This window comes from Anomaloglossus baeobatrachus, chromosome 2 (genome assembly GCF_048569485.1).
Source record: "Anomaloglossus baeobatrachus isolate aAnoBae1 chromosome 2, aAnoBae1.hap1, whole genome shotgun sequence".
Classification (NCBI taxonomy): Eukaryota; Metazoa; Chordata; class Amphibia; order Anura; family Aromobatidae; genus Anomaloglossus; species Anomaloglossus baeobatrachus.
In genome coordinates this window covers 273211725-273235767 of record NC_134354.1, presented here as the reverse complement: position 1 = coordinate 273235767, position 24043 = coordinate 273211725, and the positions used below count along the sequence as shown (strand labels likewise).

The window sequence follows — 24043 nt, the reverse complement described above, 5'->3', positions numbered from 1 at the left end:
GCAGGAGCAACCGTACCCAATGTATAAATCCACCTGCTTTCTAATTTACTTAAAACAGTGCCCAGATCACCTCTCAAATCAGTTTTTATTTGGTCAATAGCCTTGATTTTTAAAGAGGTAGGGTTAGAATTGTGGTGTAATTTATAGTGCCTCGGCAGAGTCTTGAGATGTTCTGTCTCCTGTGCCGTTTTGGATTTTTTCTATATCTCGTACATGTTCACGTACACGAATTTTTAATTCTCTGCTAGTGAGACCTATATAATATTTGCCACAACCACATTCTGCTTGATACACCACATTTTTAGATGAACAAGTCAAATGTGGTCTGATGACATATTCCTTTCCAAAGAATGTCTTGGATTTGACCATGTTGAGGCACCCCTTACACATCCCACAAGGGAAAAACCCAGGGGATAGTACTCTCTCTTTTCCCGTATGTCTTTGTCTGTCTCTTTGCCCGGCTGTCTCTTTGCCCGGCTGTCTCTTTGCCCGGCTGTCTCTTTGCCCGGCTGTCTCTTTGCCCGGCTGTCTCTTTCCAGGGCTGTCTTTTTCCAGGGCTGTCTTTTTCCAGGGCTGTCTTTTTCCAGGGCTGTCTTTTTCCAGGGCTGTCTTTTTCCAGTGCTGTCTCTTTCCGGGTCTGTCTCTTTGCCCGGCTGTCTCTTTCCAGGGCTGTCTTTTCCAGGGCTGTCTCTTTCCCCGTCTGTCTCTTTCCAGGGCTTTCTCTCTCCAGGTTTGTCTTTTTCCACGTCTGTCTCTTTCTGTGTCTGTCTCTTTGTCTCTCTCTCTATCAGTCTCCTTACCAACATCTTATTACCTCACACATAAGCTTGTTATACTAACAGTTTTTTTGGTTCCAATAGCAACCACTGACAGTTGCTATTAATAGCCTGGCTGCAGCTCCCACCTCTATTCCGTTTAATGGAGGCAAGATTTTGTAGAGTAACTGTAAAGCGCAGGGTTACATTTTCTCGTCAGAACATAGTCTATGACTTTCACATGAGTCACATGAGTCGTCTGTGCAAAATTTCGTGATTGTAAATGTGACGCGGTACAAATTCCTTTAGCGGACATACACACATACATACACACACACATACATACACTGAGCTTTATATAATATCTATATATATAATTGCCTTATTCTGTCTGTCTGTCTGTCTGGCTCCAAAATTGTGTCCTTACGGTGACACAAAGCTGATTGGCCGCTGGGCTCGCCATGGCCCCGCCCCCCGCACGGATTGGCCGCTCGCCTAGGCTCCGCCCCCCACGGATTGGCCTCTCGCCCCGGCACCCTGCAGGCATTGGCAACTCACCCATGCCCCGCCCCCCTCACGCAATGCACGCTCGCTCTGGCCCCGCCCCCCGCACGCATTCCCCGAACCGACCGACACGGAGCCACGACTCCCAGGTGAGTACTGTACCCCCGGGAGCCCACATCAGCGTACGTTGCCAACCCAGCCGACACATACCCTCGCATTGCTGGGGTTGCCGCCGTATGCTGGTGTGGGCTCCCGTGCGAACGGGGGACGGGATACGCTGGTAACCATGGTAGCATAGTTACCAGCGCATCAAGGTCCTGCAGCGGCGGAACATACATACACGCAAGCAAACATCAGATCACACTCACTCTCACACACACATCACATCGCATCCACACACTCGCAACATCCTGGGATATCGCTTGCTTCTCGGCGGCGATACTGTGCAGTGAACTTCCAGGACCTGCCGGAGGATCACATGGCCAGAAGCATGTGGTATCTCCGGATGTTGTGAGTGTGAGCGCATATGTGCAATATCGTCAATGTGTGTGTGCGTGAGTGTATGCGATCGGGTGTGTGTGAGTGTATGCGATCGGGGGTGTGTGTGTGTGTGTGTATGCGATCAGATCTGTGTCGGCAGAGGAGCACGGCGTGCTGGAGGAGGCTGGGTGGAGAGAGGCTGATCCTGGGGAAGGCTGGGAGGGGGAGGCTGAGAGAAGAGAGGCTGATGCTGGGTGAGGCTGAGGCTGGGGTAGGCTGGGAGGAGAGAGGCTGATGCTAGGGACAGAAAAGGCTGATGCTGGGAGGAGAGAGGCTGATGCTGGGGACAGAAAAGGCTGATGCTGGGAGGAGAGAGGCTGATGCTGGGCTGGGGACAGAAAAGGCTGATGCTGGGAGGAGAGAGGCTGATGCTGGGAGGAGAGAGGCTGATGCTGGGAGGAGAGAGGCTGATTCTGCGGGCAGAGAGGCTGATGCTGGTGCAGCATGGGGGATGGAGCACGATGGGGAGTGCGCAGCATGGGGGATGGAGCACGTTTGGGAGTGCGCAGCATGGGGGATGGACCACGTTTGGGAGTGCGCAGCATGGGGGATGGAGCACGTTTGTTAGTGCGCAGCATGGCGGATGGACCACGTTTGGGAGTGCGCAGCATGGCGGATGGAGCACGTTTGGGAGTGCGCAGCATGGCGGATGGAGCACGTTTGGGAGTGCGCAGCATGGCGGATGGAGCACGTTTGGGAGTGCGCAGCATGGCGGATGGTGCACGTTTGGGAGTGCGCAGCATGGCGGATGGAGCACGTTTGGGAGTGCGCAGCATGGCGGATGGAGCACGTTTGGGAGTGCGCAGCATGGCGGATGGAGCACGTTTGGGAGTGCGCAGCATAGCGGATGGAGCACTTTTGGGAGTGCGCAGCATGGCGGATGGACCACGTTTGGGAGTGCGCAGCATGGCGGATGGACCACGTTTGGGAGTGCGCAGCATGGCGGATGGCGCACGTTTGGGAGTGCGCAGCATGGCGGATGGAGCACGTTTGGGAGTGCGCAGCATGGCGGATGGAGCACGTTTGGGAGTGCGCAGCATGGCGGATGGAGCACGTTTGGGAGTGCGCAGCATGGCGGATGGAGCACGTTTGGGAGTGCGCAGCATGGCGGATGGAGCACGTTTGGGAGTGCGCAGCATGGCGGATGGAGCACGGTTGGCAGTGCGCAGCATGGCGGATGGTGCACGATGGGGAGTGCGCAGCATGGCGGATGGAGCACGTTGGGAGTGCGCAGTATGGCGGATGGAGCACGTTGGGGAGTGCGCAGCATGGCGGATGGAGCACGATGGGGGTGCGCAGCATGGCGGATGGAGCACGTTTGGGAGTGCGCAGCATGGCGGATGGAGCACGTTTGGGAGTGCGCAGCATGGCGGATGGACCACGTTTGGGAGTGCGCAGCATGGCGGATGGAGCACGTTTGGGAGTGCGCAGCATGGCGGATGGAGCACGATGGGGAGTGCGCAGCATGGGGGATGGAGCACGATGGGGGGTGCGCAGCATGGGGGATGGAGCACGATGGGAGGTGCACACCTCCCCCCAACACACACACGCGCACTTCACAACACACACACACTGGGAACCACAAACACCGCCCTACACAGACACCCACACACACCGACAACTCTGCACACACACAACACCCAACACACAAACACCGCGGCATACATAAATATACGCACATACCGCACAACACACACATTGCACAAAACATACCTCCCCCAAAACACACCACACACACACAAACCGCGCAACACACACACACACACACACACACACACACAACGCTACAGACACACAGCGCTCCACAAACAACGCAACACACATACAACACCGCTCTCACCCCCCGCCACACCCAGACAACACCCAGAACATGTACAGCCCCTACACAAACACTTGGTAAGTACACACAACAACATCTATATATATATAACAAAAATCATACATGGACTACACAATACGTAAATTCTAGAATACCCGATGCGCAGAATCGGGCCACCTTCTAGTATATATATATTTGTGTGTGTGTATATATATATATATATATATATATATATATATATAGTGTGTGTATGCATATGTGTGCGTGTATATATCATATATATATATATATATATATATATTAGTCATATGAAAAAGTTTGGGCACCCCTATTAATGTTAACCTTTTTTCTTTATAACAATTTGGGGTTTTGCAACAGCTATTTCAGTTTCATATATCTAATAACTGATGGACTGAGTAATATTTCTGGATTGAAATGAGTATTATTGTACTAACAGAAAATGTGCTATCCGCATTTAAACAAAATTTGACCGGTGGAAAAGTATGGGCACCCTTTATCAATTTCTTGATTTGAACACTCCTAACTACTTTTTACTGACTTACTAAAGCACTAAATTGGTTTTGTAACCTCATTGAGCTTTGAACTTCATAGGCAGATGCATCCAATCATGAGAAAAGGTATTTAAGGTGGCCACTTGCAAGTTGTTCTCCTATTTGAATCTCCTATGAAGAGTGGCATCATGGGCTCCTCAAAACAACTCTCAAATGATCTGAAAACAAAGATTATTCAACATAGTTGTTCAGGGGAAGGATACAAAAAGTTGTCTCAGAGATTTAAACTGTCAGTTTCCACTGTGAGGAACATAGTAAGGAAATGGAAGAAAGAACATAGGTACAGTTCTTGTTAAGCCCAGAAGTGGCAGGCCAAGAAAAATATCAGAAAGGCAGAGAAGAAGAATGGTGAGCACAGTCAAGGACAATCCACAGACCACCTCCAAAGACCTGCAGCATCATCTTGCTGCAGATGGTGTCAATGTGCATCGGTTAACAATACAGCGCACTTTGCACAAGGAGAAGCTGTATGGGAGAGTAATGCGAAAGAAGCCGTTTCTGCAAGCACGCCACAAACGAGTCGCCTGAGGTATGCAAAAGCACATTTGGACAAGCCAGTTACATTTTGGAAGAAGGTCCTGTGGACTGATGAAACAAAGATTGAGTTGTTTGGTCATACAAAAAGGCGTTAAGCATGGAGGCAAAAAAACACGGCATTCCAAGAAAAGCACTTGCTACCCACAGTCAAATTTGGTGGAGGTTCCATGATGCTTTGGGGCTGTGTGGCCAATACCGGCATCGGAAATCCTGTTAAAGTTGAGGGTCGCATGGATTCAACTCAGTATCAGGAGATTCTTGACAATAATGTGCAAGAATCAGTGACAAAGTTGAAGTTACGCAGGGGATGGATATTTCAGCAAGACAATGATCCAAAGCACCGCTCCAAATCTACTCAGGCATTCATGCAGAGGAACAATTACAATGTTCTGGAATGGCCATCCCAGTCCCCAGACCTGAATATCATTGAACATCTGTGGGATGATTTGAAGCGTGCTCTCCATGCTCGGCGACCATCAAACTTAACTGAACTGGAATTGTTTTGTAAACAGGAATGGTCAAATATACCTTCATCCAGGATCCAGGAACTCATTAAAAGCTACAAGAAGCGACTAGAGGCTGTTATTTTTGCAAAAGGAGGATCTACAAAATATTAATGTCACTTTTATGTTGAGGTGCCCATACTTTTGCACCGGTCAAATTTTGTTTAAATGCGGATTGCAAATTTTCTGTTAGTACAATAAACCTCATTTCAATCCAGAAATATTACTCAGTCCATCAGTTATTAGATATATGAAACTGAAATAGCTGTTGCAAAAACCCAAATTGTTATAAAGAAAAAAGGTTAACATTAATAGGGGTGCCCAAACTTTTTCATATGACTGTATACAGTACAGACCAAAAGTCTTCTCATTCAAAGAATTTTCTTTATTTTCATGACTCTAAAAATTGTAGATTCACATTGAAGACATCAAAACTATGAATGAAAACATGTGGAATGAAATGCGTAAAAAAGTGTGAAACAACTGAAAATATGTCTTATATTCTAGGTTCTTCAAAGTAGCCACCTTTTGTTTTGATTACTGCTTTGCACACTCATGGCATTCTCTTGATGAGCTTCAAGAGGTAGTCACCGGAAATGGTTTTCCAACAGTCTTGAAGGAGTTCTCAGAGATTCTTAGCACTTGTTGGCCATTTTGCCTTCACTCTGCAGTACAGCTCACCTCTTGATTGGGTTCAGGTCTGGTGACTGTTGAGACCAGGTCATCTGGCGTAGCACCCCATCACTCTCCTTCTTAGTCAAATAGCCCTTACACAGCCTGGAGGTGTGTTTGGGGTCATTGTCCTGTTGAAAAATAAATGATGGTCCAACTAAACGCAAACCGGATGGAATAGCACGCCGCTGCAAGATGCTGTAGTAGGCATGCTGGTTTAGTATGCCTTCAATTTTCAATAAATCCCCAACAGTGTCACCAGCAAAGCACCCCCACACCATCACACCTCCTCCATGCTGCACGGTGGGAACCAGCCATGTAGATTCCATCCATTCACCTTTTCTACAAAAACATGGTTGTTGGATCCAAAGATCTCAAATTTGGACTCATCAGACCAAAGCACAGATTTCCAGTGGTCTAATGTCCATTCCTTGTGTTCTTTAGCCCAAACAAGTCTCCTCTGCTTGTTGTCTGTTCTTAGCAGTGGTTTCCAAGCAGCTATTCCATGAAGGCCTGCTGCACAAAGTGTGTATGTATGTATGTATGTATATATATATATATATATAAAATATATATATAGAGAGAGAGAGATATATATATAAACCTACCATACACTCATTGTGTATAGCTCCATTATCACGGTAGGTGCTATATATAGTTTTCATTACACAGTATTCATTTGTCTATCAGGGACTGGGGCAGAATACTGACAGGGAATGAGTGTGCAGGGGGCGGGGCTAGACACATTCTGCCGGGCGGTGTCAGCTCTCACTGTGAGGTCAAGCATAGGGAGATATCAAGTTTGCTTCAGCTGCATGTAAATAAAGTGGGTTCAGAGAAAAAAAGTGATAATTCAAAATGAACAAAAGTTAGAAATATGGAGCATATAAGGTGTGTATCTGCGCCCTTACTAACCACCATAGAGAGCATGTGGATGCTGCAAGCAGTAACAAACACTCCTGCAAAGTGTCAAACAAGGAATAATATATAAGAGTAAAATCACTGCGTGGATGGCTGTCTTGCTGGGGTCAGATACAAAACAAATGAATTAACAAACAGTGGAGGACCTTAGAAGGTGTATCAAAGTAAACACATATATTTATCAGCAAAGGAAACACTCACTGTCACCATATGTAACCGGAGGTGCAAATCAAGCGGGCTCCATATTAAGGCTGGTTGCAAATTGTTCACTTGCAGGAATACAATTCCAGAACTGTGTCTGAGTGATCTCCAGTTACGGAGTGCTCAGTATAAAATAGATCTGCTTAAACTTGCGCCAACCTCGGTATGGCTCCTCGGTGTAGGGCACTGTGAGGGTCTTTCCCAACACAGTAGAGCGATCCCCCGGTCTGCTGGGCGCGATGCTGCTGCTGGACGCCTCGGCCGAGCCCTCCTGATTTGTTCCTCCGGTTACGTATGGTCACAGTGAGTGTTCCCTTGGCTAACAAATATGTTTACTTTGATACACCTCTCTAAGGTGCTCCACTGTTTAAGTCATTTGTTTTGTGTCTGACCCCAGCAGAAGAGCCATTAGAAATAAAATAAAAATAATAAAGGTGTGTTTTAAATGACAATACAGCATAGATTAGCTTAAGAAAAAAATAATTTGTGACTGGACAACTTCTTTACTTAATAACATTTGCCACATGTATACCTTACAGCAGTATGATTTTTTTGTTAGGCAGTTAGAAGGGTTAAAATTTCAGCATCATTTCATTTTTGCAACAAAATTTACTAAACCAATTTTATAATAGACCCACATCACATTTGAAGTGACTTTGAGGTCCTGTGTACAGTAATTACCCAGAAGTGACAATTCAATTTAAAAACTGCACCCCTCAAAGTACCCAAAACCACATCCAGGAAACGTTATTATAGAGGTGGATCACCTCTTTTAATTATTGGCCACATCGATATTATGTTGAGAAATAGGTTTCTCTCAAATAACTTGTGTTGCCAATAGTGCCTGTGAGTGGCGCTATTGCCTGCATGATTCATGACATAATTGTACATCATCTTGCGGAAGCCCCTTCCCGATCATGACGTAAAGTTATATCAAATGTTGTGAAGTGGTTAATATATGTGCTTTTTCTAATAAATATCATATCAATGTTCTCATTTTCTACATTTGAGCTCCGTGCACTTTTTTGTGAATTTGAGGTAATTGTGTTAAACCCTAGACCAAATATTAATAAAGAGTGTATTTTTCAGCAGCCACATACACACCATTATACTAACTATGACTCATTGACTTTTTATGAATAAGTATATTGGGTATGCTACAATCTGAGCAAAGATGCTTGTGACAGATTTTGACGTTGGTGAGCTGAGAGTATCCTCTATTGTATATAAAGGAATTGTAATTTTGTCTGTAATGATAATGAGATTGCTGGAAAGTCATCTGTATAGGACAGGAAGCTTAATACTAGCACAGTATTAGCCTTAGCAGCTAGTGTGTTTAGTTTTTTTAGTTAAATATAGATAGTGATATGGTAAATAGAGAACCTATACAGTTTTTCAAATTAAATTTTAACATAAAAACTGATTTAAGCAATAGGTCAATTTGTTCTAACACATTGACTTTTAGCTTCAAATTTACTAAGCATATAAAACAAGATTAATTTGTATTAAATATTGCTTGCTTGTACTCATAGCTAGTGTCATTCCACAGCAAATTCAATAAGAGTAACAATCTTCTAATGGTGCAGATCACAATCACGTGATCTGGTTATGTGTGTGTAAATTTGAACCCTGCAGTTTCAACATCAATACTGATTTATCATATCTTTATCCTAATAACTAGAAGGTGGCCCGATTCTAACGCATCGGGTATTCTAGAATTTACGTATTGTGTAGTTAATGTATGATTTTTGTTATATATATATATATATATATATATATATATATATATATAAATGTATATTTATATAGATGTTGTGTGTAGTTACCAAGTGTTTGCGTAGGGCGCTGTAAATGTTCTGGGTGTTGTCTGGGTGTGGGGGTGTGTGAGAGCGGTGTTGTATGTGTGTTGCGTTGTGTGTGTTGCGTTGTTTGTGGAGCGCTGTGTGTCTGCAGCATTGTGTGTGTGTGGTGCTGTGTGTGTTGCGCGGTTTGTGTGGGTGTGGAGTGCGTGTGTGTGCTTTGGGGGAGGTATGTTTTGTGCAGTGTGTGTTGCGCGGTATGTGCGTATATTTATGTATGCTGTGGTGTGTGTGTGTGTTGGGTGTTGTGTGTGCGCGGCGTTGTCTGTGTGTGTGTGGGTGTCTTTGTAGGGCGGTGTTTGTGGTTCCCAGTGTGTGTGTGTTGTGCGGTGCGCGTGTGGCGATGTGTGTGTGTGTTTTGGGGGGAGGTGTGCACCCCCATCGTGCTCCATCCCCAATGCTGCGCACCCCCCATCGTGCTCCATACCCCATGCTGCGCACCCCCATTGTGCTCCATCCCCCATGCTGCGCACCCCCCATCATGCTCCTTCCCCCATGCTGCGCATCCCCATCGTGCTCCATCCCCCATTCTGCGCACCCCCCATTGTGCTCCATCCCCCATGCTGCGCACCCCCATCGTGCTCCATCCCCCATGCTCTGCACCCCCCATCGTGCTCCATCCCCCATGCTGCGCACCCCCATTGTGCTCCATCCCCCATACTGCGCACCCCCATCGTGTTCCATCCCCCATGCTGCGCACCCCCCATCGTGCTTCATCCCCCGTGCTGCGCACCCCCCATCATGCTCCATCCCCCATGCTGCGCACCCCCTATTGTACTCCAACCCCCATGCTGCGCACCCCCTATCGTGCTCCACTCCCCATGCTGCGCACCCCCATCGTGCTCCATCCCCCATGCTGCGCACCCCCCATCGTGCTCCATCCGACATGCTGCGCACCCCCCATCGTGCTCCATCCGACATGCTGCGCACCCCCCATCGTGCTCCATCCCCCATGGTGCGCACCCCCCATCATGCTCCATCCCCCATGCTGCGCACCCCCTATTGTACTCCAACCCCCATGCTGCGCACCCCCTATCGTGCTCCATTCCCCATGCTGCACACCCCCCATCGTGCTCCATCCCCCATGCTGCGCACCCCCCATCGTGCTCCATCCGACATGCTGCGCACCCCCCATCGTGCTCCATCCGACATGCTGCGCACCCCCCCATCGTGCTCCATCCCCCATGCTGCGCACCCCCATTGTGCTCCATCCCCCATACTGCGCACCCCCCATCGTGTTCCATCCCCCATGCTGCGCACCGCCCATCGTGTTCCATCCCCCATGCTGCGCACCCCCCATCGTGCTTCATCCCCCGTGCTGCGCACCCCCCATCGTGCTCCATCCCCCATGCTGCGCACCCCCCATCATGCTCCATCCCCCATGCTGCGCACCCCCTATTGTACTCCAACCCCCATGCTGCGCACCCCCTATCGTGCTCTATTCCCCATGCTGCGCACCCCCCATCGTGCTCCATCCCTCATGCTGCGCACCCCCCATCGTGCTCCATCCGACATGCTGCGCACCCCCCATCGTGCTCCATCCGACATGCTGCGCACCCCCCATCGTGCTCCATCCCCCATGCTGCGCACCCCCCATCGTGCTCCATCCCCCATGCTGGGGCCGCCGGGGGCGGGTCCAAGCGTGGCAACGTGTGCCAGGGGCGGGGCTGAGCGGGCGAGGCATCAGCGTATGCCGGCTCCCTGCACATGTGTACCGGGAGCCGGTGTACGCTGGTAACCATGATACACATCGGGTAACTAAGGGAAGCGCTTCCTATAGTTACGCGATGTGTATCATGGTTACCAGCGTACACCGGCTCCGTCACGATCCTAGCATCGCAAGGTTATGTCCGCCGGGGGCGGGGCCGAGTGTGCCAACGTGTGGCGGGGGCGAGCGGGCGAGGCGTCAGCGTATGCCGGCTCCCTGCACATGTGTACCGGGAGCCAGTGTACGCTGGAGCTGGCGATGCGTGCGGAGGGCCGGGGCGGACGGCTAATCCATGCGGGGGGCGGGGCCAGGCCGAGGCGAGCGGCCAATCCGTGGGGGGGGGGGCCAGGCCGAGCCCAGCGGCCAATTTGACAGTTGTTACTCTAACGACACTGTCACGGTGACACAATGTCACGGTGACACAATTTTGGAGCAAGACAGACAGACAGATTAAGGCAATTATATATATATATATAGATGATCTAGAAGTTCACTATTTCTATTAAAGGGGTTTACCCACAAAGTATATTTTAACTAATAGACCTTGGATTAATAATAGGTCTGGATGTGTTAAACAATATTCCCGTGCTGTGATACTGTATAGTGTTATTTGCTTTGTCTGATCATGTAGAGCTGCTCCCAGTTCATGGTCGGCACATACCACAATTCCTGGATTGGAAAGGAAGCAAAAGTCACTTATGTTAAGTGAGTAAACAGACAAACAGCAGCGGCTCGCAGCTGCTACTTTCTCAGGTAAAAAAAAACCGCCATGCCGGTTTTATCATAGGAGTGAGTGTGCCTGCTGCGTCTCCAGCCCTCTGAGCTCATCATAAATCAAGTCAGTGACTTATCACAGAATTGATTTGTTGATGTTGAAGCAGCAGAAATACTCCTGTGATAAAACAGACAGGCAGGGGAATGTGTTCTTTCACACATACAGCTGTGAACTCCTACAGTGTCGTCTGTTTTCTCACTTATCCTAAGTGACTTATGCTTCCCTCCTGCAGCTGCTGTATGTGTTGACCATAAGGCTACATTCACATGACCTTTCCATTTTTGCGGTCCGCAAAAAATGGTCAGTTTTTTTCACGGATACATCCGTGTGACATCCGTTCTGTTCCGTATGCGGTTCGTGTGTCATCCGTGTGTCTTCTGTTTTTTTTGCGGACGGCAAAAAACGGAAGCAGCTACAAAGATAAATAGATGGTTAGATATAGAGATGGGTAGATAGATACAGAGAGAGGGATTGAATAATGAATGAATAGTAGATGAGAAAGACATATATAATGTCCTACCCCCCCTGCATATTGTAAGCTGGCACCCTTTAGTGACTTTCATGTGGCACTAAAGGGTGCTTAGCCTTATATTTAGCTAATAAATAAATGATTTAAAAAAAAAAAAAAGACGACGTGAGGTCCCCCCTATCTTTTGTAGCTAGCTAGGGTAAAGCAGACGGCGGCAGACCACAGCTGGCAGCTTCATCTTGGCTGGTAATCAAAAACAGAGGGCACCCCACACTGTTTTTTAAATTAAATAAATAATTTAAAACACGGGGTCCCCCCCAAATTGGATCACCAGCCAAGGTAAAACGGACAGCTGGGGTCTGGTATTCTCAGACTAGGGAGGACCACTGTTATTGGACACTCCCCAGCCTAAAAATAGCAGGCTACAGCCGCCCCAGAAGTGGCGCATCCATTAGATGTGCCAATCCTGGCGCTTTTTCCCAACTCATCCCGTTGCCCTGGTGCGGTGGCAAACAGGGTGATATATGGGGTTGATGCCAGATGTGTAATGTCACCTGGCATCAAGCCCTGGGGTTAGTGATGTCACGCGTCTATCATATACCCGACATCACCAACCCAGTCAGTAATAATAAAAAAAAAATAGACAACAAAAAAAGTTTTACTTGAAAAAACACTCCCCAAAACATTCCCTCTTTCACCAATTTATTGAAAAGAACAATCAAATCCGGGTCCGGCGTAATCCAATAAGGGGGTCCCACGACGATCCAGACCATAGTCACTGTCCCAGTCAATGAAGAACAGAATGTTCCCCATTGGTTGGAAGAGCAGTGCAGTGACCTGAGCTAACATCAGTAGGTCAGCCCAGGTCACTGCAGGGGATGGTGAGCGCTGCTGTCAGGAGGTTGGATGAGATCATTACCTGCTGTGATGACCTGCTGTGACGATCTCCTGCAAACCTGACGTCAGCGCTGTCACTGACTTCTATGCCCACCGCGTTCTCAGCAGTATCGCGGGAGCCCGTGACGTCACCACTAGTGACAGTCTCGGGCCGCCCGCGAGACTTGATGTGAGAACGCGGCGGGCATAGAAGGCAGTGACAGATCTGACGTCAGGAGTGCCAGAGATCGTCACAGCAGGTAATGATCTCATCCAACCTCCTGACAGCAGCGCTAGTCATCCTCGCGGCTGCACGCACTGCAGTGTGAGAAGCTGCTGATACTGCAGTGCGGGCAGACACTGGCATACTGCAGTGCGGGCAGCTGCGTGGCTGGAGCGGGACACAGACTGCAGGGGCACCCGACTGAGGTCACACGGAAGTGCTTCTGTGTGGCTTCCAGGGATTTTGCAGGCCCATTGACTTGTATTGAGTCATGGTCCGTTATTACGGAACAGAATAGGACATGTTCCATAATAACGGAACGGACATACGGCATCCGATGTGTTTTTTTGTAGGATCGGATGCACGCGGAGGTTTTTCCGTGTGCCGTCTGATCCTACACAAAAGTCATTGAAAAGATGGTCCTTTCCATAGGTCCACAAAAAAACAGGAACTGACCAGGACAGACGGAACGGTCATGTGAATGAGCCCTAAACTAGAGCATTTGTGCATGTTTGAATGTCGGACACCGCAAATAACACGGGAAGATTTTTAGTAACATGATACTGCTCCACGATCTGTTGATTTAAAATGTACTTTGTTTCTTTGGACAATCCCTTTTAAGTCCTGCTTAAAATTTCTTAATCAACTGGGCAACTCAAAATGCTTGTCTTTATAAAAATATTCACTCCAGTTCCCTCTTTAGATATATTAAAGTGGTTGTTTAACCCCTTAACGACCGCAGGCAGTAATATTACGTCCTAGCGGTCATAGTGTTACTGCCCGCGGTCTGCTGCAGCAATCGGCGCACATCTCAGCTGTTTTTCACAACTGAGATGTGTGCCTGCTAGGCATGAGCAAAATCGTTATCTGCCCGTGCCGTTTAACTCCTTAAATAGCGCTGTCAATATGTGACAGCGCCATTATAGTGGCATCGGTGGTAAACATTTACTTACCGGCCGATACAGGAAGTCACGTGATCACGTGACTTCCGGTGGTTCTCATGGTAGTACAGGGTAATGTGATGACTCCTGTAGCTCTCATGACTCACTTTCAGTTTCACCCGGCCGAGAGCTGAGTGAGACATGAAACGAGTATATCTGCTCCTCTCAGCTCTGTAGCTGTGATCAGCAGATAGGGCAGAGCGATAGGATTGCTGATCCATATAGTCCCCTAGAGAAACTAGTAAAATAAAAAAAAAAAAAGTTTTAAAAAATAAAATGACAGATCTATCAAAATATGAAATCAATTAATCTGATCGGTAAACGGCACAGTGGCAAAAAAAAATCTAAACACCAAAATTACGTTTTTGGTCACCACAAAATTTACGCTAAATGCAATAAGAGGCAATCAAAACGTAGCATCTGTGCAAAAATACTATTAAAAACGTCAGCCTGAGACACAAAAAATAAGCCGTCACTGAGCCATAGACCCCGAAAAATGAGAACGCTACGGGTCACAGAATATGGCGTAAAACGTGTCACTTTTTTCGGACAAATTGCTGATTATTTTTAACCTCTTAGATAAAAGTAAACCTATATATGTTTGGCGTCTACGAACTCGCACTGACCTCAGGCATCACACGCACACATCAGTTAACTATATACTGAACACAGTGAATAAAATATCTCAAAAACAATAGTGCTATCGCACTTTTTTTCCAATTTTTCCGCATTTGGAATTTTGTTGCAGTTTTCCAGTACAGTATATGGTAAAACAAATGGTTTCATTTCAAAGTACTGCAAAAAATGAGCCCTCACATAACCATATTGCTTGAAAAATAATAAGGTTACGTGTCTCGGAAGAAGAATGGCAAAAAAAACCCTGAAAGCGAAAAATCAGCCGGGGTTAAATGTATAAAACAATTTAAAGAAATACCTATCCCCACCCACACAGATTCCAGTGGGTTGCACTACAGCAAGTGCATGGTTAGGTCCTTTTTACCATGTTGTATTCACTCTACCCATGACTTGATGTTCACCAAACTGTCCATGTATCCTCCTAGTGTCAGAAGCATTCTGATGAATGTGGCCAGAAAAACCTCTTGGGCCACTGAATTATCTTCAAAATACATTACGTTATGTTGACGAAATTACTAGACCTGTGAATACTTACTGGAGTATTTAATTTATTGAAATCTTTTTTTTTTTTTTTTTCTAGGTAACCACTGCAAAATAACAAATCTTCTAGCTGGAGAAGCCGTGCTGGTCTACAGCAAATTTAAACTGGCATAGTTTACTGAAGGTTATTCTAATGTTAAATAATATTTAGCTACATTGTATACAATGTATCTGTGCAGAAAACGTTAAAGTTGGTTGTTCTGTTATACAACATTGGATTCTTATACATAATACAGATTATGTAATTTAAAGGGAATCTGACAGCAGGTTTTTGCTATCTCAGAGCACCGTGATGTAGTGACAGAGACCCTGATTCCAGCAATGTGTCACTTACAAGGCTGTATTTAGCCATTTCAATACAATCAGTGTTTTATCAGCAGGAGATTACCCTACAGGGCAGCTGGCCTGGACCTGTTAATTCAATCATACCCATAGCACTGATTAGCAGTTTTCTGTTGCTGTACATTGTACACAGGAATCTGCAAAGGATTACATAGTCCTCAATATCTGAGCTCTGCTATGACTGTAATAGAGAAAACCATGATTCTATGAAACCTGCCGCACCTAGGAAACTAAGTGATACATTGCTGGAATCAGGGTCTCTGTCCCTACCTCATGCTGCTGTCAAATCATATAGCAAGAACTTGCTGACAGATTCCCGTTAGTGTAACCATGCAAATAATGTTAATATTGTTCTGAAAAAAAGTTTTATATTTGTAAATTTGTAATGTACAAATAAAAGTAGTTGTAATGTTTTTTTGTTCTTATTTTCTCTAACGTACCCTACAATGAATCTCCACAACCCACCTATGCGTACGTGTGTGTTTGAACATACAGGGCTTATACAATGGAAGGGCAAAGCAAACCACTTGTTAGAATGTAATCCAAAAGAAATGAATTATTAGAATACGCCATTGATGTTCTCCTACTCTTAGGCACAAAGGGACACATGAACCATACAGTGATGACACGCTGATGGGGACACATGAACCAAAGAGTGATGACACGCTGATGGCAAAAGGGACACAGGAACCGTACAGTGATGACACGCTGATGGCAAAAAGGGACACAGGAACCGTACAGTGATGACACGCTGATGGCAAAAAGGGACACATGAACCATACAGTCATGACACGCTGATGGTAAAAAGGGACACAGGAACCGTACAGTGATGACACGCTGATGGCAAAAAGGGACACGGGAAACGTACAGTGATGACACGCTGATGGCAAAAAGGGACACAGGAACCGTACAATGATGGCAAAAAGGGACACATGAAAAATACAGTGATGACACGCTGATGGGGACACATGAACCTGGATGACACGCTGATGGTAAAAAGGGACACATGAAAAATATAGTGATGACACGCTGATGGTAAAAAGGGACACATGAAAAATACAGTGACACCCGGATGGAAAAAAGGGACACTGGAACCGTACAGTGATGACACTGAAGGAAAACATTGATTTTAGTGAAACCATTTTTTTCACATACATGTTTAAATATGGAAGCGTGAATGAAACCTTAGACAAATCCAGACAATCTCATATTTCTGTACCTTCTTCTAATATACTAGGTAGATTGTCCAGGACTGTATTTGGTGTTCATGCTGCCCTTAAAAAATTGTTTAAAAGAACTGAAGTCCAGTATCAGTGGTTGATACCTTTTAATGGCTAACTGAAAAGATGGTAATAATAGCAAGCTTTCGAGACTACTCAGGTCTCTTCTTCAGGCTCAATATAACACAAAATCTGAAGTCACATATTTATACACAACAGGACATAGAATGGGGCAGTAAATAAAACAAGTTAGGCTGCTTTCACACTACGTTTTTTTAGCATGCGTCATGAACGTTTTTTTTGCTGCAAAAGCGGATCCTGTTTTTGCAAAGAAACACGTATGCAAACGCATGTGTTATTTTGCAGGATCCTGTCACTTTAAGTTTATGGGCGGGCATTGGAGTCATGTGATCGGGAGTGAGGGGAACTGAACGTGAAAGACTGGGAGCCGACATCTGACAGCTGTGGAGGCTCGTAACCAAGGTAAACATCGGGTATACTTGCTTGGATATTTACATTGGTTACGAGCGTCTGCAGCTGCTAGGAGCCGGTTCCCTGCACACGTAACCAAGATAAACATCGGGTAACTAAGACTGCGGTTACCCGATGTTTACCTTGGTTACGAGCGTCCTCCGCTCTCAGGCGGGGGAGAGTGGAGAGAGAGGGAGGGAGGGAGAGACTGATCACGCGAGGCAGGTTTTTGGGCATGCTCAGTAGAGCAAGCAGGATCCTGTCTATCAGCATGCCAGCGTTCACTTGCGTTTGCATGCTGTTTAGTCAGGATCCAGCAATTTGGCAGTATTTAGGACGCAGCTCAAAAACGCTAAAAGTAGCGTTTTTGAAAAAAGTTAAAAAAAACTGCAAGTCGCTGGATCCTCACTATAACGCACGCAAACGCAGGTGAACGCATGTTGACGCGAGTCCATTGCAAATGCATTGAAATGAAAACGCATTTGCACTGGATCCGTTTTTGCGTTAAAAAAACGTTCATGACGGATGTTAAGTAAACGTAGTGTGAAAGCAGCCTTATGTGAAGCAGATACCAGCATGCTGCCCTTGGCACTTTAACCTTTATGACCTTGTGATTATCTCTTTTTGTGCTTACGTTTTTATCTTCTCTTTTTCCAAGAGTTATAACCTTTTAGATTTTTTTGCCAACATAGCTGTACTTTGCAGTCACACCATTCATTTTGCCACATAGTGTACTGTAAAATGGGAAAAAAATTACAAGTGCAGTGAAATTGCAAAAAAAATACCATATTCATATAGCTTCGTATATACATGAGCCCCCACATACGCTCCTATATACATGAGCCCTCACATAGGCTCCTGTATTAATGAGCCCCACATAGCTTCCTATATACATTAGCCCCCACATAGTCTCCTATATACGTGAGCCCTCACATAGCCTCCTATATACGTGAGCCCCCCACATAGCCTCCTATATACATGAGCTCCCACATGGTCTGCTGTATACATGAACCCAACATAGCCTCCTATGTATATGAGACCACATAGTCTCCTATATACTTCAAGACCCCCACATAGCCTCCAATATTCATGAGCCCCACATAGCATCCTATATACTTTATGACCCCCACATAGCCTCCTATATTCATGAGCCCCAGATGGCCTCTGATATACTGTATGAACCCTACATAGCTTCCTACATTCATGAGCCCCACATAGCCTCCTATATACCCTATGAGCCCCATATAGACACCTATGTACCCCATAAGCCCCACATAGCCCCTATATACAGTATGCGCTCATACACATATGAAAAAAACACGTACTTCCCTCTCTCCAGTTCCCCCACCGCTCTGCTGCACTGACCCTTTACACAGCTGTCTGACACACTGATTAGTGTAAGAAAGGGCCGGCGGCCCCTCCTCCACCAATTCATTCACCTTTTTCTGCATCCTGCAGATAGCGGTAACATAGGACAGTAGGCGGAGGGCAAGGTGCCGTCCACTGTTTTGAACCCTTTGGCTGTCTCGGTTCGCGGGCTGGACTGGAACAGCTAGATGGCCAGCATTCCGCGCTTTGCCAAGCCCTGGTCTAAGGTATATTGGAGCACACTTAATCCACTGACAGATGCTGCTCTTTCTCAATGCCCGGTCTGCTGTTATTATATAGTGGGGGTAATTAATCATGTAGCTATCTTCTACTGCGAAAATCCCAGGAAGTTCTAAGTCCTTTTCTTTATTTGAGTAATGCTTATAGTCATAGGGGAGGGATTATTAGAGAGGAGTCAACAAGGAGCAGAGGTGGTACTTTTAATATAAGTGTGCCAACCGCTACCGCTAGGCAGGACTTCAAGAAATATTTTAGGAGCACAATAGAGCCAGATGAAATGGGGGCACACGCCCTTCATCAGATTTGTACTATTCTAAAGGGGGCTTTACACGCAGCAATATCACTAGCGATATCGCTGGTGAAAGCACCCGCCCCCCGTCGTTTCTGCGTCACGGGCAAATCGCTGCCCGTGGCGCACAATATCGTTAGGAGCCGTCACACGGACTTACCTGCATAGCGACGTCACTGTTGCCGGCAAACCGCCTCCTTTCTATGGGGGCGGTTCGTGCGGCGTCACAGCGTCGTCACTAAGCGGCCCGCCCAATAGAAGCGGAGGGGAGGAGATGAGCGGCCGTAACATCCCGTCCACCTCCTTCCTTCCTAATTGCCGGCGGCCGCAGGTAAGCTGTAGTTCGTCGTTCCCGAGGTGTCACACGTAGCGATGTGCACTGCCTCGGGAACGGCGAACAACCTGCATCCTCAACAATCAACGATTTTTAGAAAACGAACGACGAGTCAACGATGGATGGTTTGGTGAGTATTTTCCATCGTTAGCGGTCGCTCGTACGTGTTACACGCAACAACGTCGCTGACGATGCCGGATGTGCGTCACGGAATCCGTGACCCCGGCGATATATCGTTAGATAAGGCCCCGTTACACGCAGCGACATAACTCTTCCTAATCTCTTCTCTCTTTCCCTTCCTTGTCTTTGGGGCCTTACTGTCCATACCACAGGTGGGCAATTCATTTTTCTGAGGGGCTACAAGAGAGACAGTGACTGCTGTGGGGGCTGATGCAATATGCTGAAAAGAATTGTGCTCAATATTAATATTAACAATAATTATTTTATATTAATATTTGTATTTACTGTCAAGTAGAATTACAAATGAGAACACTATCACTATACACAGTATAATGCCACACACATCCCTTGTATACATTATAAGCCTCCACACAGCCCCCTATATACAGTATGAGCCTCCACATAGCCCCTCTATATACAATATGAGCACCCACAGTCTGCCTATATAAACTATGAATCCCCACACAGTTCCACTATATACAGTATTGTCACGCCTTCATACTTACAGCGTGCAGCGTACTGTACATGGCCAGCTTCCCCTAATGGGAGGTCTTTTGGGGTGCGGCATTGTAGTACTCCCAGCCCTGCTGTATCCTCCTGTTTGGAGACTCTCCACATGGCTATAGGGAGGCACGCCCAGAATTTGCTGGAATTTCTATCATTGTGGCCAGCAGAGTTCTGCTTCCCTGGCCAATTCCCTAGTAGTATGTGCCTTATTAGACTGGTCCTACCTCCACTCTGGTTTCTGACCTTTAGCGTATGTGCCCACGATAAATTAATATGAATCCTCACAAAGTCTCACTTTAGACAGCATGAATCCCTACAGAATGTGTGACCCTCACATAGCCCCCTTTATATAGTAAGAGCTCTCACATAGCCCCCTATGTACAGTATGTGACCCTACATAGCCCCCTATATATGGTATGAATCACCACACAGTCCCTCTATATGCAGTATGAATTGTCACACAATCCCCTTTTATACAGTATGAGCCCTACAAAGCCCCACTATATGTAGTGAGCCCTCACATAGCCTCTATAGAAAGTATCAGTGGTCACATTGCTCCCTATATGATGTATAAGCCAGCCTCCTTCTAGCTTCTATAAATAGAGTATGAGCCATCACATAGTCCCCTATATATACGCACACATGCCATACACATATAAAAAAAAGAAAAACCCATACCTTGCTCCCATTACCCCAACACTCTACTCCGGTCTCTGTTGCACCGAATACACACAGCAGATGTGATGAAGTGATGTTATCGCAGCTGCTGTCTCATTCACACACACAGATCTGTGGAAGGAGAATTCACCATTATCTACATCCAGATAATGCATATAGCAGTAATATCGGGCCAGGGAGGCCACAAAACGGCCTGTGGGCCACTGTGTTCAATCCCTCGGCTGTTTCAGCCCACTGGCTAGATTGAAACAGCCAGAGTGCCAGATGTGGCCCATGAGCCGCACTTTGCCAAGGTCTGGTTCAGAGTATTCCTTTTAAGGTGGCTTGGATACATTCAGGGACCTACACCCATATGCTACCTCTTTACATACCTACCAGCTGTTTGGTTCTTTACCATATATATTAATCCTTAACCTTGTGGGGAGTTTTAGATCTTATTAATAAAAGCTAGGTTGCGGATGAAATTTATGGCAGTTGCTTGAAATCTCACACAGATTGGGGGATGCCCAGGCAGCCTTCAGTGACGGTGATAACTCAAGAACCTGACTTTATTCTATTGTACCTCAAATGGAGACAGCAGACAAGAATGGGGACGTATCAGGAGGTAAGCAGCGTCCTTGCCACCTCCTCACTGAGCACTGCAGAAACCTCAGGTCGTAGGTATAGACAGGAGCCTTAATTCACCTTCAAGAAGCCGATGATGTCTCATCTCCTGGACTCCTGGCCTGTCAACAAGTTCCTGTGTCCGCAATACCATGATGTCACGATGTGACTGCAGGATAGCGAGGGACAAGGGGCTCCTATACTGTCCCTAACTGTAGGGTACCCTATTCCTGATCTTCGGATAACTCCTGAAGATGGAGATGTTGGAGTCCCGTGCCTTACTATTCTCCTGACCAGATCTAATCTGTTACGCCCCCCAGGGAAGGTAGGGGCAGGAATGTGATGGAAACAGATTAAGACAGAGGAAAACCAAAGCTCAGACACACTGCAAACTCACAGGAATAAACAGTAAGAGACTAAGGAAGAAAAAAGAGCAGGAAGGCATCAACAAAAAGACAACAAGGGTTCACGCCACAACCGTTCACAGAAATAATGCACAACAAACACCAGTAAGTCTCAATCACAACACCTCACCTAGACCAATATAGACAGACTAGTACAGAGGGAAGAGGGCCCTACCCTTGCGGGTTTACATTCTATAGGATATAAAAGGGGAACAATTGTGACTGGCTCCCCCACAGCATGTGATCAAAGAGACTAACAAGCAGCTCAGCAGAGATTAACTCTTGCTAGACTGCTTAAGTCTATGGGCCAATTCCCGTGTCTCTCTTCGCTGATCACAGACATCAGAGAAATTAGCAGACGGAATGCCAGAATCTGTAGTTTCCATAGATCCTGACACTGCCATGACAGTTAACAATAGCTGCAAAAATACTTGTGTGACACATGATATGAATGAGCCGGTCGGTCACTCATTTACAGGTACAGTAGCAGCCGCACACCGCTATCTGAGGACCGGCCCAGGAGGCATATGCCCCTCTGCTCCTTGGCCCAACTTTCCTCTGCCTCCGCATCAGGCTCCATAGCTACCTATATACATTATAAAATCCCACATCTCTCCTGCAAACAGTATGACAGCCCCTTTAGAGTTGTGTTAAAAATAATAGCAGTGTGTTCAAAAGCATAAGTTAAGCCCAAAATCTTTATAATAGTTTTTTTCCATGCATTGGGAACATTGCACACTGAAATGCACACTTCTACATGAAAATATGCAGAGAAATGTATATAATTTTTAACTACTTTACAGAAAATATCAAAAACTGAACATTGGGCTGTTCCAAAATATAGCAGTGTCTGCATTTGTCTTTACATACTCAAAATGTACCCTCTTCTTATTTAGGATTTAGCATCAGGGCCGCCATCAGGGCATTACTACTGTGCCTGGTGTAGGGGGCCCGTTGAAGAGAGGAGGCCCGGAGTAAATACTTATCTTTATTAAGCCCCCGGCAGGACGGGCCCCTCCTCTTCACCAGGCCCCAGTCACAGCTGCCCGGCGGTGTCCCTTCACCTCCTTACATGACTAATTTGCATGCGATGGGGCGGAGCATGCAAATTAGCCATGTGATGGAGTGGAGGCAGAGTCATTGGAGCAGGGCGCCGGTGTGTCATCGCTGGGCCTTACAGCAGTGTGGTGACGTCATCACTCTGCGACCTCATTACACTCCTGCAAGTAACAGCGGCAGAGGTGGTGAGGACGCGGCAGCCAGCGGGACAGGTAAGCACTGTGAGCTGAAGACATTCGCTGGGGGGGGGGGGGGTGGCCCGCCCGCTCATCTCAGCCCGGGGGGGGGGGGGCGCTTCTCTCAGACCGGGGAGGGGGGGGAGGGGGGGGTCAGGTGGTGAGGGTGGCCCGCCCGCTCATCTCAGACCGGGGGGGCCTGCTGCTCTCAGCCCGGAAAAGGGGCGCTGATCGCAGCCAAGTTCAGCTGATCTCAGACTGGGGGGGGCCTGCCGACCCCAACCCCTGCCTTACCTCAGCTAGATGCGCGGGAGGGCGCTGAATTGCATCACGGGCAGGTGAGTATAATGTGAATCATGTGTTATGTGCTGTCTGTGTAATGTGCTGCCTGTCTCTGTGTAATGTGCTGTCTGTGTCTGTGTAATGTGCTGTCTGTGTAATGTGCTGTCTGTGTGTAATGTGCTGTCTGTGTAATGTGCTGTCTGTGTCTGTGTAATGTGCTGTCTGTGTAATGTGCTGCCTGTTCTGTGGAATGTGCTTCCTGTGTCTGTGTAATGTGCTGCCTGTGTCTGTGTAATATGCTGTCTGTGTCTGTGTTATGTGCTGCCTGTATGTGTTATGTATAAGATATGTGTGTCCTGTATAGTGTGCAATATGTAGCTGTCTGTCTATCTATGTATACTATCTGTGTATACTGTCTGTCTGTGTATACTATGTATACTGTCTGTTTACTATCTATGTATACTGTCTGTCTGTCTGTCTATGTATACTATCTGCCTGTGTATATTGTCTGTCTGTATATACTGTCTGTCTTAAAAAACTGTCTGTCTGTGTATACTTTCTGTCTGTGTATACTGTCTTTCTGTGTATACTGTCTTTCTGTGTATTCTGTCTTTCTGTGTATACAGTCTGCCTGTGTATACAGTCTGTCTGTGTATACAATCTGTCTGTGTAATGTTTTGAGGGAAACAACTTCAAGGGTGCTAACACTTTTGGCCATGACTGTGTATATGTAAATGTGTATTCAGTCTGTCTGTGTATACAGTCTGTCTGTGTATACAGTCTGTGTGTATATATTGTCTGTGTATACAGTCTGTCTGTGTATACAGTCTGTCTGTGTA

The 24043-nt window shown here is 46.7% G+C and overlaps 1 protein-coding gene across 5 annotated transcripts in view; it reads left to right on the top strand.

The window, feature by feature from the left end:
- Window positions 1-15795, top strand: part of LOC142289837 (uncharacterized) — a 228775-nt gene extending 212980 nt beyond the window's left edge. For all 5 annotated transcript variants that reach the window (XM_075333771.1, XM_075333772.1, XM_075333773.1 and 2 more), the window contains one exon: window positions 15092-15795. In XM_075333771.1, the coding sequence (XP_075189886.1) occupies window positions 15092-15165 (74 nt within the window). In that variant the 3' untranslated portion in view covers window positions 15166-15795. The remainder of the gene's footprint in view (window positions 1-15091) is intronic.
- Window positions 15796-24043: the final 8248 nt, after the last annotated feature.